This window comes from Lampetra fluviatilis, chromosome 51 (genome assembly GCF_964198595.1).
Source record: "Lampetra fluviatilis chromosome 51, kcLamFluv1.1, whole genome shotgun sequence".
NCBI classification, from domain to species: domain Eukaryota; kingdom Metazoa; phylum Chordata; class Hyperoartia; order Petromyzontiformes; family Petromyzontidae; genus Lampetra; species Lampetra fluviatilis.
The window spans coordinates 5,471,121-5,485,260 of NC_136325.1; the positions used below are offsets into that span (position 1 = coordinate 5,471,121).

General features: G+C 48.9%; 1 protein-coding gene across 3 annotated transcripts in view; it reads left to right on the top strand.

Moving 5' to 3' along the window:
- LOC144948784 (cAMP-dependent protein kinase catalytic subunit PRKX-like) overlaps positions 1-14,140 on the top strand; it is a 34,488-nt gene that overhangs the window by 18,569 nt on the left and 1,779 nt on the right. Inside the window, exons 5-7 of one of the 3 annotated variants that reach the window (XM_078878437.1) lie at positions 3,215-3,316; positions 10,372-10,429; positions 13,646-13,723. In XM_078878437.1, the coding sequence (XP_078734563.1) occupies positions 3,215-3,316; positions 10,372-10,429; positions 13,646-13,723 (238 nt within the window). Of the gene's footprint in view, positions 1-3,214; positions 3,317-10,371; positions 10,733-13,645; positions 13,724-14,140 lie in introns of those variants that run through there. The other 2 variants (XM_078878436.1, XM_078878435.1) reach the window with 2 other exon arrangements.

Sequence of the window (14,140 nt, forward strand, 5' to 3'; positions counted from 1 at the left end):
ACGTCCGGTGACGCAGGCAACCCCAAAGCGTCGCGACCTGACCGGCTCCTCCGCCTGCTATCCCCCAAATCCCCAATGGCTAGACAACCTCCCCCCCCCACCCCCCCCCCCCCGATCCCCCCCCCCCCCCCCGCTGCTCGAAAGCTTTTCATGCCATCGTTTGAAGTCTCGCCCAGCCGTCACCTGACAACCAGCTGGCCGCCCGTGCGTTCCTACAAAAAATCTATATTCCCGGGGTCAGAGCGGGCGGTTTTTGCTCATCCCGAAAAAAAATTCGAATCCAACAACAAAGTTAGTCGCTTAATACCGCCGCTTGTGCGTCGACCCAAACGACTGGCCTGAAGGTAATTAAAAAACATACGTGTGGTTATATGACATTTTGAGCTTAATGGGGTCTTCTTCATCGCAGCGATGGCCTTTGCAGTTGCGGGGTTGAATGAAGCGCTTTTTAAATGTAATGTTTCGCACCTCCGATCAGCACGGTTTGGCTACGTACGGTGCAAAAAAGAGTTCAACATACATATGTTGCACACTCGAAATGAAGAACGTGGGCAGGTGCTCCAAATCGAGGGCAAGCACATTTATTTATTGTGGTTCATATTAATCTTGTGAAGAACAGCACCGTCACTCTGTAAAATGCAACAACACGTGTGTTACACGCAGCGATTCTTCCGAGACGCCATTAACCATGTGGCTGGTTTGATCCATTCCTAATGTGCCACACATGCACGCAAACAATGAACCAGAGTGACAGGTTGACCAATTGGTAACCGTTGAGAGCCCGTGTGTCTTTCCACTGCTGGATGAAGGCCCCTCCCCATGCCGTGTGAAGCCGTGCGAAGAGTTTGTTTGAGATTACTTTGAGCCATGCTCGCCACTGCGGGTTGGTGATCAGAGTTCCAGGATCGGTTCCAGTGGCGCAGTAACGACATCATCAGCTCAGGGGGTGCGGCAATTGGTCAGGTGGGGTCCCAACACCAGTGGGGGGGGGGGGGGTGGCACGTGCCCCCCCCCCCCCCCCAATGATCCGATCGAAATCCCTAATTTCGGTCGGATCATTGGGGTTTATATTAGTCATAAATCGGCATTTTGCGACCCCCACTGCCACTGTAGAATATAATGACTTGCCCGGGACTCTATGAGATGATAGGACAATAGTCTGAGTCCATAATTGGCAATAAGTAATGGCAAAGCAGTTCTAAGTGACTCACAGTATTGTGCGCAGTTGCGTAAACAGGACACGACTTCCCTGAAGGCATCAACACCTTCAGCGAGCGCGATGGCGATCACACAACGTGGTTCGAATTCGACCCTCGATCGATGGCTGCGCCATCGCCGCACACGTGTCGAACAAAAACCAAGGGACAAGTCCTTACTTACTAACAACTCCTCTATCATTTCTCATTGCTGGAGGGGTTGCCCCCCCCCCCCGCTTACCTGAAAATTCTGGCTCCGCCATTGGGTCCCAATGTTTGATTTGTCTCCCACGGTCGCACCTCGGCTGTTATACATTGTGGCTTCGCTTGCCTAATCACATCATTAGGGGCCGTCCATAAATGACGTCACGCACCTCGGGGGGGGGGGGGTCAGACATTTGTGACGATGTGTAACGAGGGGGGGGGGGGTTGAGAAATGTGACGTCACATCAAAATGCGCAACTTTAAATAAATAATTGTTATAACAACACTAATTGTTATAACAACACTCCTACAACATCACAGTTAAGCGCCACATTAAATACGCACTACAATAACAATAGTTTAAAGCGATTTGAAGCATGTTTATTTTCAAAATGGAAATATGGTTTTGGGGGGGGGGGGGCAGAGCTTTTTGACGTCATATTTGAGGGGGGTCTGACTTTTTGTGACGCCGTGTGAGGAGGGGTTGGGGGTAAAAAATCGTCCAAAATCGCGTGACGTCATTTATGGACGGCCCCTTACATATATTTTTTGTTCTTTTACACTTTTTCTTCTTGGTTCTTTCGGTAAGTCACGTAGAAGGGAAATAATAAAATAATAAAAATAAAACATAATAAAATACAATCTTTTTATTATTTTATTATATCCCTTCTACGTGACATTACCGAAAGAACCAAGAAGATGAATCCCTGCAGTCACGAAAGCTTTAAATCGAAATTATTTTACACTGTTGTTGAAAAAATATCTCGGGGTGGTTGTCAAGGGCGGGGAGCCAACTCGTAGCTTTGGCCACTGGAGGGGGGGGGGCAAGGCAAGCGCGGGGGGGGGGGCAAGGCACCCCCTGCCCCCACGCAAGTTACGCAACCGGTCAGTTCCGATATCATCACCATTGCATACAGCTGTGGCCGGGAGTCGAACTCGGAGGGCCAGGTTCATGGCGCGGCGCGCTTACCGCTGCACCGCTAATCCCACCGCTAATTGGTCTCTCGGCAGGTTTGAATATTAATGTTGTTATTCGCAAGTCTTGTTGAACACGGGGCGACTGGGCATTGATCTCTTACTTTCGCATCGATGGGATAAGGCTGGTGAATTCATGTGACCTGTGTGTGTGTGTGTGTCTGTAAGTGTATATGTATATGCGTTCCTGCATGTGTCCATTTGTGCCTTGCCGTCCTTCATAGGTGCCTGCTAACAGCACTTGCCCCAACAGTCTGTTAAGGCTATAGGGGGAATCTTTGTCTCTTTATTGTTTATTGGGGAGCGGTGAGGTAGCAGTTAGTGGCGGAGCGCTACGAACCCGGTGACTCCAGTTCGATTCCTGCTCACAACCAAATACATTCCTGCGGAGGGAGCTGGTAGGAACGTTGGGTTGCTCGGTCAATTGCCAGGGTCAACGGTGGCGTGGTGTATTCCGCAAATATGGCCGACTGTGAGGGCGGGCACAAGCCAGTGTGAGTAGGTTAAACGTTGAGTTTTATAAGGGCACCACGGGGTGACCAGCCCCTCCCCACCCCCCCCACCCAGCCCCTCTCCACCCAGCCCCTCCCTGCACGACGGACACAATAATCCCCTGTGGGCTGGTGTAACCAGGAGGTTCCTACCAGTATAACTGGTCTCCCCTAGGCTTACTCGGCCTCAAATTAATTGGGGATAGAAAGACGGCCGGGCGTGGTGTTAGCCACCCACCCCCTCGGTGTGTGTGTCCAGTGCCGGCCTTCGTAGCACTTTACAGCGGCACTTGCAGCCTGTGTAGGCTAACGAGGAGGAATGTTTGTCCTCATTGGCGTGCTTGGCAGGTACCCCCCGTTTTACGACGAGGTGCCCATCAACATCTACAAGAAGATCTTGGACGGCAAAGTGGAGTTCCCAAGACAGCCCCAGCTGGACCTCTTCTCGAAGTCAGTGCCTCCGCTCACTGCCACTCTCGGCCCCTCCTCTCCCCGAGTGCCACGTCCCTCTGGGGGCAACGGCGGCGACATCGGGGCGACTGCCCTGGGCCCCGCGCTTTGGTGGGGGGGGGGGCACGGGTCAATATCACGGTGTTAGATGTCCTACTTCTGGTTCAGTTTGAAGGCATCGGGCGAGGGTGGCCCACACGGTGTGATCTGCTCCAGTCCCCAGATAATGGCTCAGTGAGCCTTACCTGGTAAGATAAAGAAAAAATGTGTTTAGTTGTATTTGTATATACAGTATTTTTTAAACGATTTATTTACCTTTTCTATACTTTGCACTCCTATCGTGTATTTTTTTACATATTGTGAGTTGTTGTAACGTTCTGACCCCGTGCCCCTACTGGACATCTGTGAAAGAAGAGCTTTATAGCTGATCGGATTCCTTCTGCAGTATAAATAAACATTATGATTCTAAACCTTTCCCTGCCCCCATGGACGGGGGGCCCTGGCTGTGTGTGCCGATGGTGGTAGTTGGGGCTGTCCCAATAGTGATCAGATCCCTGTGGTCATTGGCTAGAATGCAAACAAGATCCGTCAAGTTCGCCCACCCCCCCCAACCACCCTTCCAACTTCCTTGCAGATAAAGACGAGTTCTCTTGCACGATGTAAATATAACATCTACCCAACCACTGGCTATCGACTCACTGCTGAGCTTCACTGTTAGCGACGCTGCTGCTGTGTACAGTATTCAAAAGGTCCGTCTTCGGCGTAACCGGCATCCGCGTCTCCGTGTTGAAGAGAGGCAAGACGCACAATCCCAAAAAAAAAAAATATCCACGTTTCGTTGTGGGTGTCTCTTGGCCTGAACGTCGCTGGTTGTGCCGGGACACCCACGGCACCCGCAGGGGGGGGGCCTCCTTCCCTGGCCGATGGACGCAGCCTCGTGCGTCGCGCCTGCCTGCCGTTCGCTTGGCAGGCCCCAAGTGTACGGCCCATTTCCTTAGGGCCCCATCCTTTCCCTCGTTATTCGCGTCTCTTCCCAGAATCATCGCTTTAGAAGCGGCCTCCCGTGGTGAATTATCTGCAACTCTGCCGGCAAAGGATGGAAGCGAGCAGTGGTGTTCCTGGGGGGGTGGTGAGGTGTTAACTCCCTCCCCTGATATGCAGGAGGTCGTGGGTTCGATCCCGTACCCTGACACCTTAATATTTGGAGTTTACATCTCTCTCTCTTTCTCCCCGTGGTCGCGTGGATTTTTCTCTGGTTCCACCGGTTTTTTATTCCACATTTAGAATGAGCGTGGGTGTCGAGTATTTTTGCTGCTGTAAATTTCCACGTGATGACAAGCCACTTCGATGAGCTATCATTTGTGGCCAGGTCGCTTCCTGAAACAGAGCTATATAGCTGAATGGACCTTAACTGATAAAATAAAAAATAAAAGTTTAGTTTAATCGTTTAGTTTTAAACTAAAAAGGCACACGTTTAGGCCACTGAAGAATACAGTTTTTCTAGATTTGAAGCTTTCGTGACTGCAAGGATTCATACTCTTAGGTTTTTTCGGTAAAGTCACGTAGGTAAAAATTGATAATAAATAGTAAAAATAATATAAATAAAATTATTATTTCTATTATTATTTATTTTTACCGTCGTGAATTTACCGTTAAAACCTAAGAGAACAAAGTTGTGTTTTAAATTAATATGAAGGAGGTGCATTTACACCATTGGAACCTCATTTGCCAGTAAAAAATATGATAATTGTTTTTTTACCACAATACCTGCAGCCATAATGCATTATGGCTGCAGGTATTGTGGTCTATGCAATCATGACTCCTTGTAAAAAAAAGGTGTCAGTGTTGTTGCCAGATAGAAGGGTAAAACAAACAATTGTAAAAAAAGGTGTCAGTTTTGTTGCCAGATAGAAGGGTAAAAAAAAACAATTGTAAAAAAAGGTGTCAGTTTTGTTGCCAGGTAGAAGGGCTAAAAACCAATTATCATGAGGGAGGTGTTCATTCAGTCCTTCTGGCTTAATATATTAAATTTAAATTAAACAAATAGTTGTAGCTTGAAAGTGGCGCTTTGAGAGCCAATCAACGGGCTGAGGTGGGAAGTGGGAGGCGAATCTCTGGAGGAGCAGTGAGGGCAGTCTTTCTTTACCTTTGTCTCCCCGTGTGTTGAGCACGGGAGGCTGTGCGTGTAGGGCCGCCGCTTGCCGAGACAGCCCACCGTACACTCTGGCACAGTGATACTCCGCCGTCGTCGTCCGCAAAGCCCGAGACTTTAAAAAAGAAAAATAGCACTGAAAAACCGCGCCGTAATAATGATATAATGTGCCATGGCAATTAATACGTTCTTGTACATCAGGCGGCGATCACCGCGATTCACCCCCAGAGGGCTCTTGGCAATGCGCCAGCCATAGCAAGAAACATAATACTAACTTAAGTGGATGTTTGGACAGGGCGGTTTAAAAAAAAAAATCATGAAAATGACTATAATAAATAATGCACGCGCGGGACGGTATGTTCCGCGGGTGGGGGGGGGAAGGTGCTGACCTTCGCTACAAACTAAACGCGGGGTGGAACCGCGCCCTCGTTTTCACACGGCGGATCGTTGACCAATGCTGGTTCGCTCTCTTGCGCCCTGTGACCCCAGCGCTCTTCGTTGCAAGGCCACCGTGGGCCACGGGCAGCCGTTGTTGGCCTTCAGTGCGGCCCCTGATGTACGCCACCCACCCCCCACCCATCATCATCGTGCTGTCAAACCCCCGCTGGTTTCAAATGCGTAGCGGCCCTCTCACTGATGATGTCTTATCGGTGAAAGTGACACCCCCTCCCCTCTGAAAATGAGTGCTGAACAACTGCATTAGCCGATTTCCGTTCCATTGCACCAGGGGTCCATTGCACCAGGGGTCCATTGCACCAGGGGTCCATTGCACCAGGGGTCCATTGCACCAGGGGTCCTATACACCAGGGGTCCTATACACCAGGGGTCCATTGCACCAGGGGTCCATTGCACCAGGGGGTCCATTGCACCAGGGGGTCCCAGCCACGGGTAGAAGGTCTCGCATGACGACGCGGCGTCTATTCGCCCACCAAATAATTCAAGGGCGATGCGTCGATTCAAATCCGTTCTTTCACTCCTGATGACATCCTTCCTACGTAAAGGTCCAGGCCCAGGGCCGGTGCAGATATCCGCACATCTACTTAGCACACGGTTGGTTACGTAGGGTGCGAAAGAAATTCAACATTCCTCTATCCTCTTGTCTTGGCCAGGGATTTAGGGTTTCTGGGTTCATGGCGCAGTGCACTGACCACCACGTAGGACTGCTGCACCTCCATCGTGCGTTTAATAATACATTTTATGAATGGTAATCGTATGCACATTAGACGCGAAGAGCATATGGCATATGGATGGGCAGTACGAACAGGGCCGACAGCACAACACAAAGTGAGGCAGACAACACAAACGAGACAATGTTAGTGACGAAATATGAAATGAGAACGATACAGACGGGATTGACATTGCAAACGATTTGCACAACACAAACGAGACGATACAAACTCGACAAACATTACAAACGAGATAAACAATACAAACGAGACAATACAAACAAGGCAGACAATAGTGCGTAGACGGACAATACAAACGAGATAGAGAATACAAACTAGATAAACAATACAAACGAAACAGACAATACAGACAATAGAGCAATAAGGACGGAACAAACAAGACGAGCATTAGAAACGAGCCACGTGCTACTGCACAAGTCAAACAGAAGGAATTCGTGAAGAATATCGCCCCCCCGCCCCCCGCCCCGCCAGCATTATGACGTCACTGCGAGGGTGCACAGCTCGTGAGAAAACTGCCAAACACAAGTCCCGCCTCCTCCCCGCATGTGCCCGACAGATGTGCCCAACTCTCAAGAGAGATAGAGAGAGGCTCTGTGTATCGGTCTGAACTATGGGGGGCGGGGTTGGGGGGCAGGTCTGGGTAGCGGCGAGTACGATTCCCGCTCATGACCCCCAGTGACGAATATCTGAACCGGTCGTGGGCCTCCCCGAGGTCGACTCGGACTTAAATGAGTATACCCAGCGAGGCGTGTAAAGATCGGCACTGGGGGGGGGGGCGGGCGGGCAGGGCGTCTTGCGGTCGACCCCGAGTTCGCGTGCCAAAGTGCCGGGCTCTATCGGTGCTACTCGCTAACCGAACTTGCGCCCAGCAGGGCCGAGCGTACGCACCTGACGAAGGCGGCCGGGCGTGGGTGACGCTGGCCTACCCGCCCGACGACCACCTGTGCCACAGTGCCATCACCCGGGCTCCGAGTCGTTGAGACGCGCGCAGACATTGATGCCGTCGCACTCTCCGACGGCCAACTGCCCGTCCATCACCGACGCAATGAGGCCACGGAACGTTGGCACGGTCGCAACAGCGCCGGCTCTGCGTACGTGTCACGCTGACTTTGTTTGGTTTAATTCGATTGCCGTGGCGGCGTGGGTGGGTGGGTGGGTGCGGTGTGGTGGTGGTGGTGGCGGGGGGGGGAGAGAAATGATATTCTAAACGATACAAGTTGGATGTAGTCCATTAAAAAGTCTGAGTGATTTATTGGGGAGATATTCATCTCCTGCATACAGCACTCCGCCCCCCCTCCCCCTTGCTGAGCCGATGGTGGAAATTCCACATTGCAGTCGTGGCGAGCGAGTCTATCCATAGGGCAACTACTGTCAACTTCCCCGCAAACTGGTTCTCAATTTATTGACCCCCGGAGGGATGTTGGGCTGAGTCAGACAAAACCCAAACAGGATTTGAACTCTCAACCCGTCCCATTGCTAGCCGCCAAATCTCCCACGGAGACACGTGACTGGTTTGGATGTAAGCACAACTTGTATTTGCACAATTCTGACAGAAGCAGCATATGCTTACATTCCACTGGATTAATGATGAATTGACAATGGTGATGAGGATGATAGTTATGAGGATGATGATGGTGATGGATTGATGATAACGATGTTGATATGCCATAGATAGAAATTATTATCATGAATAAGTATGGTGAATAGCATCATCCGGTAGTGCCGTGCAATTGCACCGTGATCATATTGAGACTCTGAAACGGTAAAAAAAAATCTGAATTGCATTTCTGCTCTTGAGCGCGGGCACACGGTGACAAATTGTAAACGTTTTCAAGACGAAACGAAATGAAACAGTACTGGTAGCTGCGTAATTCCCAGACGGGCGATAAAATATCTGTTTGTATTGCACGTGAACCACGGTGGCGCTCAACGTTACCAGCTGGCAACAGATTTACCGCATGATAAACCCCAGAGAAAGACCATGAAATGGATTTACTTATTTTCCACCTGAGGATAATATTAAGCAGTCGCAGGCTGCAGCAGGTCAGGTATCCAGTTGAAAGCCATAAACTATCTTCTTGGTTCTTTCGGTAAAGTCACGTAGAAGGGAAATAATAAAAATAAAACATAATAAAATTATATTATGTTTCATTTTTATTATTTTATTATTTCCCTTCTACGTGACTTTACCGAAAGAACCAAGAAGATGAATCCCTGCAGTCACGAAAGCTTTAAATCGAAAAGCCATAAACTCAACAACGTTTTAGTATTTTACCATGTCAGGCTCACCGAGCTGTGTAGCTCTTTCTCAGAAGCGACTTAGCTATCACAAATGATAGTCCAACGAAGTAGCTTATCATGTGGACATTTACAGCAGTCAATTGTGCGCATGCGTCTACGTATGCTGAACTTATTTCGCACCGTAGGTCGCCGCCGGCCGTGCCAATCGGATGTGCGAGTGTTGAATGTAAATGTGGAGAGAAAAACCGGAGGACCCGGAGAAAAATCCAGGCAGCTATGAGGAGAGAGAGAACACGCAAACTCCAAATGTGCAGGTGTCAGGATCGGGATCGAACCTACGAGCTCCTGCATACTAGCCGAGGGAGGGAGTTGACGTCTCCCCATCGTTGCGAGATGTTAATGTTATAAAAGACACAAGGCTACCACCACCACCACCACTGCTTCAGAAATGTTCATCACCCTCACATGGAATTCATCACCTTCACATGGAATCATGCACAACCAATCCACCGCTGGATCAAGCACTTCCGAAGCAGTCAAAAACATTGATGGCCATCATCCCCTAAAAAGCCACCCCCTCCCCCCCCCCCCCAAGCTCAACGTTAATTCAGAGTGATATTTGTAACCAGTCCTGAGAACCCTCCGTCCCTTCACCGAACCCACACTGACCGTCGTGGTGCAGTATGGTCGAACATTTAAACGCGGAATCTCTCGCGACCACCAGCTCGATTCGCGAGTGATTTCTGGGTCGGATCGAGCGACTAAAAAAGTGTGGAGGAGGAGGGGGGGGGTGCACGACACACATTTTTTGCTAGCACAAAATCGGACTCGGAAATCAACGGAAATGATCACGGCCAGTAGGGGAGGGTGCGAAAGTTACAACAACAAATACAAAAACACGATTGGAGTGCAAACTAAAAGATATAAAAAATTACTTTTTTTTTATTTTACCGCGTAAAGCCCACTGGGCTAAACGCTTCTTTTTCAAAAGCCACCTGGCCACAAATGATAGCTCCACGCGGCCGCGGGGTGAACACACAAACTCCAGGTATACAGCAGCAGGCGTCGGGGTTGGGATCGAACCCCTGACCTTTTGCATACCAGGCGAGGTAGAAAAAATCACGCCACCATGGCGCCCCTTAAATAAAAAGTATAAAAGTAAAAATTGCACAAGTACATTAATTCCCAAGCTTGTTTTATAGGGGGAGGAGGAGGAGAAGGGGGCTCAGCCCTCATCCAGGGGTCGCACCGTGTGTGCGTGTACACACGTACAGCGAGCGGGCTGCCGTGAGGCACTCTCCCTTTGCAGCCGGAGCTGATCCGAGGCTACCCCGGACAAACACGCGGAGGAATGCGCGGCAGGGAGCGAGACCGCCCGTGCACTGACCTGGCACGCACCGCCGTTTTGACTTTTACACCTCTTTCCTCCCCCCCCCCCTTCCACGTACACTCCCAACTCCCCGCGAAAATCACAGGGACCTGATTAAGAAGCTCCTGGCTTCGGACCGCACCAGACGGCTGGGCAACATGAAGGTACGGTATGCGGCCGCATCGCAAAGTCAGCACAGGTGTGTGTGTGTGTGTCCGTGCACACGCGGCATCCGTGTGGAGTGGAGCGGTCGTGTAGTAGCGCTCAATGCCCTGTGCTACCAACCCCCGGCCGCACGAGTTCAATTCCCGCTCGCGGCCAACGCCAACCGCCAACCGCCGGTGATGATTATCTGAACTGGTCCTGGTCCTCCCCTAGGTCGGCTCGGCCTCAAATGAGTACCTGGTGTAGCGTGTAAGATCATCGCCGGTGGGGAGACGGCCACCCACCGCCTCGTGTGCCACAGTGCCGGCCTTCACAGGTGCTGCTATTCGCTAACAGCACTTGCCCCAAGTTAAGTTTAACGCGAAGGCTTTCGCAACCAATATCATCCATAATACAGGTGTTATTTTTGGGGTTAGATCGCGTGAAAAGATTCTGTTAAGGCTACACGAGGGGGGATCTTTGTCTCTGTGGCGGATCTCGACCGCCGCCTCCGTTTCGGTTTCCGACCGCTCGGCTACTGTTGCAACCTCCGAGGTGTCAAAAAATCCAGGTGCCGGTTGGCTGAGCCTTGGTGCTGCTCGTCATCCTCCAGCGCCGTGGAGGAAGCGGCGAGGGCCGTGGTGAATCGTGGGCGCTCGTTCGTGAAACGCCCTCCCTCTATATCCACGGGAGATTTAAATTTTTTACCAGCATAAAAATTATATTAAAAAAAAATAAGAATAGGCTTGAACCTTGATGACAATAAAACAGGAGGTGTTCAGGTGTTCAAACGCCAAATGGATACCTATTGCAAGTCCGTAAAATGTGCATCAACCACACGTACTTGTGGTAAAACATGCAAGCAAACATGCTCTGATATGATAATTGTTTTTTTTTACCCTTTTATCTGGCAACAAAACTGACACCTTTTTTACAAGGAGTCATGTTTGCATAGACCACAATACCTGCCTGCAGTCAGAATGCAAACAAAAAACATAACTCTGATAATGTATGCACTGTCAGAGTTATATTTTTTTGTTTGCATTCCGACTGCAGGTATTGTGGTCTATGCAAACATGACTCTTTGTAAAAAAAAGGTGTCAGTTTTGTTGCCAGATAAAAGGGTAAAAAAAAACAATTATCATATTTTTCTACTTGCAAATGAGGTTCCAATGATGTTCTGATATTATATGCGCCTTTGAAACTGATTGGCCTATACCAGAGACAGCCTTACCCTAAGCCACCCCCTGGCTTATGGCGAGGTCACGGTGGCAGTGTAGCAAGTGGGTTGGTTTCCGTCTGTAAGGGGATCGAGTGTTCCTACCCTGCCTTGGCACGTGTGGGGGTTTTTTTCTGCCAGGCACTCCTCCCACATGAACAAAGATCAGTTGGTGAAAGAAATACAAATGTAGGACCACGGATCTCGGGCAATTATTGGCGCAGGGTCTGGCTGTCGTTCCTGCTTGTCTGTGATTTCCCAAACCTCTGATTCAATTCTGTCTCTCTCTCTCTCTCTGCTGTGAGAGCGAATGAAAAACTGTGCATATAACATTTTTTATTTATTTGTTATTCTACTTTAGTTGTTTAAAAAGGAGAGAACACCTCACAATACCGAAAGAGGGGAGATCTGCATCGAATTTTATTGTATTGTATTGAGAAGCGTATTGTTACACAGCAGACGAAAACCAGGACTGTTAATGTCCCAGGAATACTTTAAACTAAACTATTATAAAACTAAATGTTATTCTTCCAGGTAAAGCCCACTGAGCTGTTTAGCTCTTTTTCATACAGTGAGGGAAAAAAGTATTTGATCCCCTGCTGATTTTGTACGTTTGCCCACTGACAAAGAAATGATCAGTCTATAATTTTAATGGTAGGTTTATTTGAACAGTGAGAGACAGAATAACAACAACAAAATCCAGAAAAACGCATGTCAAAAATGTTATAAATTGTTTTGCATTTTAATGAGGGAGATAAGTATTTGACCCCTCTGCAAAACATGACTTAGTACTTGGTGGCAAAACCCTTGTTGGCAATCACAGAGGTCAGACGTTTCTTGTAGTTGACCACCAGGTTTGCACACATCTCAGGAGGGATTTTGTCCCACTCCTCTTTACAGATCTTAAGTGACCTGGCCACAAATGATAGCTCGGCCAAGTGGCTTGTCATCGTGTGGACATTCATAGCAGCCAAATACTCCAAACGCGTGATGTTGATTCTAAATATGAGGATAAAAACCGGAAGACCTGGAGGAAAATCCACGGGACCATGCGGGGAGACAGACAAGCAAACTCCAAATATATAGGCATCGGCGTCGGGATCGAACCCACGACCTCCTGTATTCCAGGCGAGGCAGTTAACATCTCGCCACCGTGACTTACACGTTTCTGAGGACAGCTACATGAACAATGTATCCTGGTATAAGCAGGACAGGTGGCAACCCGACCCTGGGCAAAGGTGTAGACATCACCGGATCCTCAAAGCACCAAAGGCTACCAAATGTCAGGGAGGCTCAACTGAGACATGGTCAGCTGGCATCACCCCGATCAACTGACCCCATCATCTCTTTCTCCAATTTTATATGAAGTGTAAAAACTATAGTTCTTATCCGCTTTGGTATCATTTGTGTTCTTAAGCGATAGCGTTGCACACAGATACTGTTATGTTTCGATTTAAAGCTTTCGTGACTGCAGGGATTCATCTTCTTGGTTCTTTCGGTAAAGTCACGTAGAATGGCCGTCCTCAGGTGAAGAATAGACCTGTTCTTCACCTGAGGACGGCTGCTTGCGTTGTGGCCGAAACGTCGTGAGAATTATTTTATTATGTTGTATTTTTATTATTTTATTATTTCCATTCTACGTGACTTTACCGAAAGAACCAAGAAGACTGTTATGTTTGTTTTTTAGAAAATATATTTTTGAAAGAGATTTAATGGCACTCATGCCCATAGACGACACCGCTCTGGGCATTGACAATGGGAAGTTGGGTGGCAAGTTTGACTGCGATTGGTTGTCGATATCTTGTAGCGTGTTTGTTTCTTCGCGAAAAACTTGTAAGGTGTCCTTCGAAATTAATATTTTGCAGACGTAGCAACCGTGTAACCTATCGGCTCCCATAAAAAAATAAAACAACTTGAACGATTTTCTTCATTGGAGCGGTCATTTATTGCTCCGTGGCAAAAAATTGATTTGCGATTGATATGGAGGAGCCATGTGCGGTGTGGTTTGGTTATTCAGGATGGGGCAGAAGATGTTAAGAGGCACCGGTGGTTTAAACACATCGACTGGGCGCTGGTTCCACAGCGCAAGCTCAAGGTGAGACAGTCTCTTAACGTGATCTCCCAGCCTAATCTCCAATCACAATCTCCATTGCAATCTCCAATCACAATCTCCCATCGTGATCTCCCATCACAATCTCATCGTTATCTCCCATCGCGATTTCCCATCGCGATATCCCATCACAATCTCCCATCACAATCTCACAAATAATCCAACAAATACCAATAGTTTTGGTGAACGTCAGGAATAACGTTCTCAAGGTCCCTTCTTCCTCTGGCAGTCTGCACTGCCCATTTGTCAAGGGCGGAGGAAAGAAAAGAGCCAGGAGTGGAGCGTGAAGAAGTCACGCCACGAATATCTTTCAGCAACGCCCGTCTCCGCTGGTGGCCCCAGGGCCGCAGCCAGTGAAGGAAATTCCCCGTTACCTACAGCGTGGACATGCGCGGTCTCTCT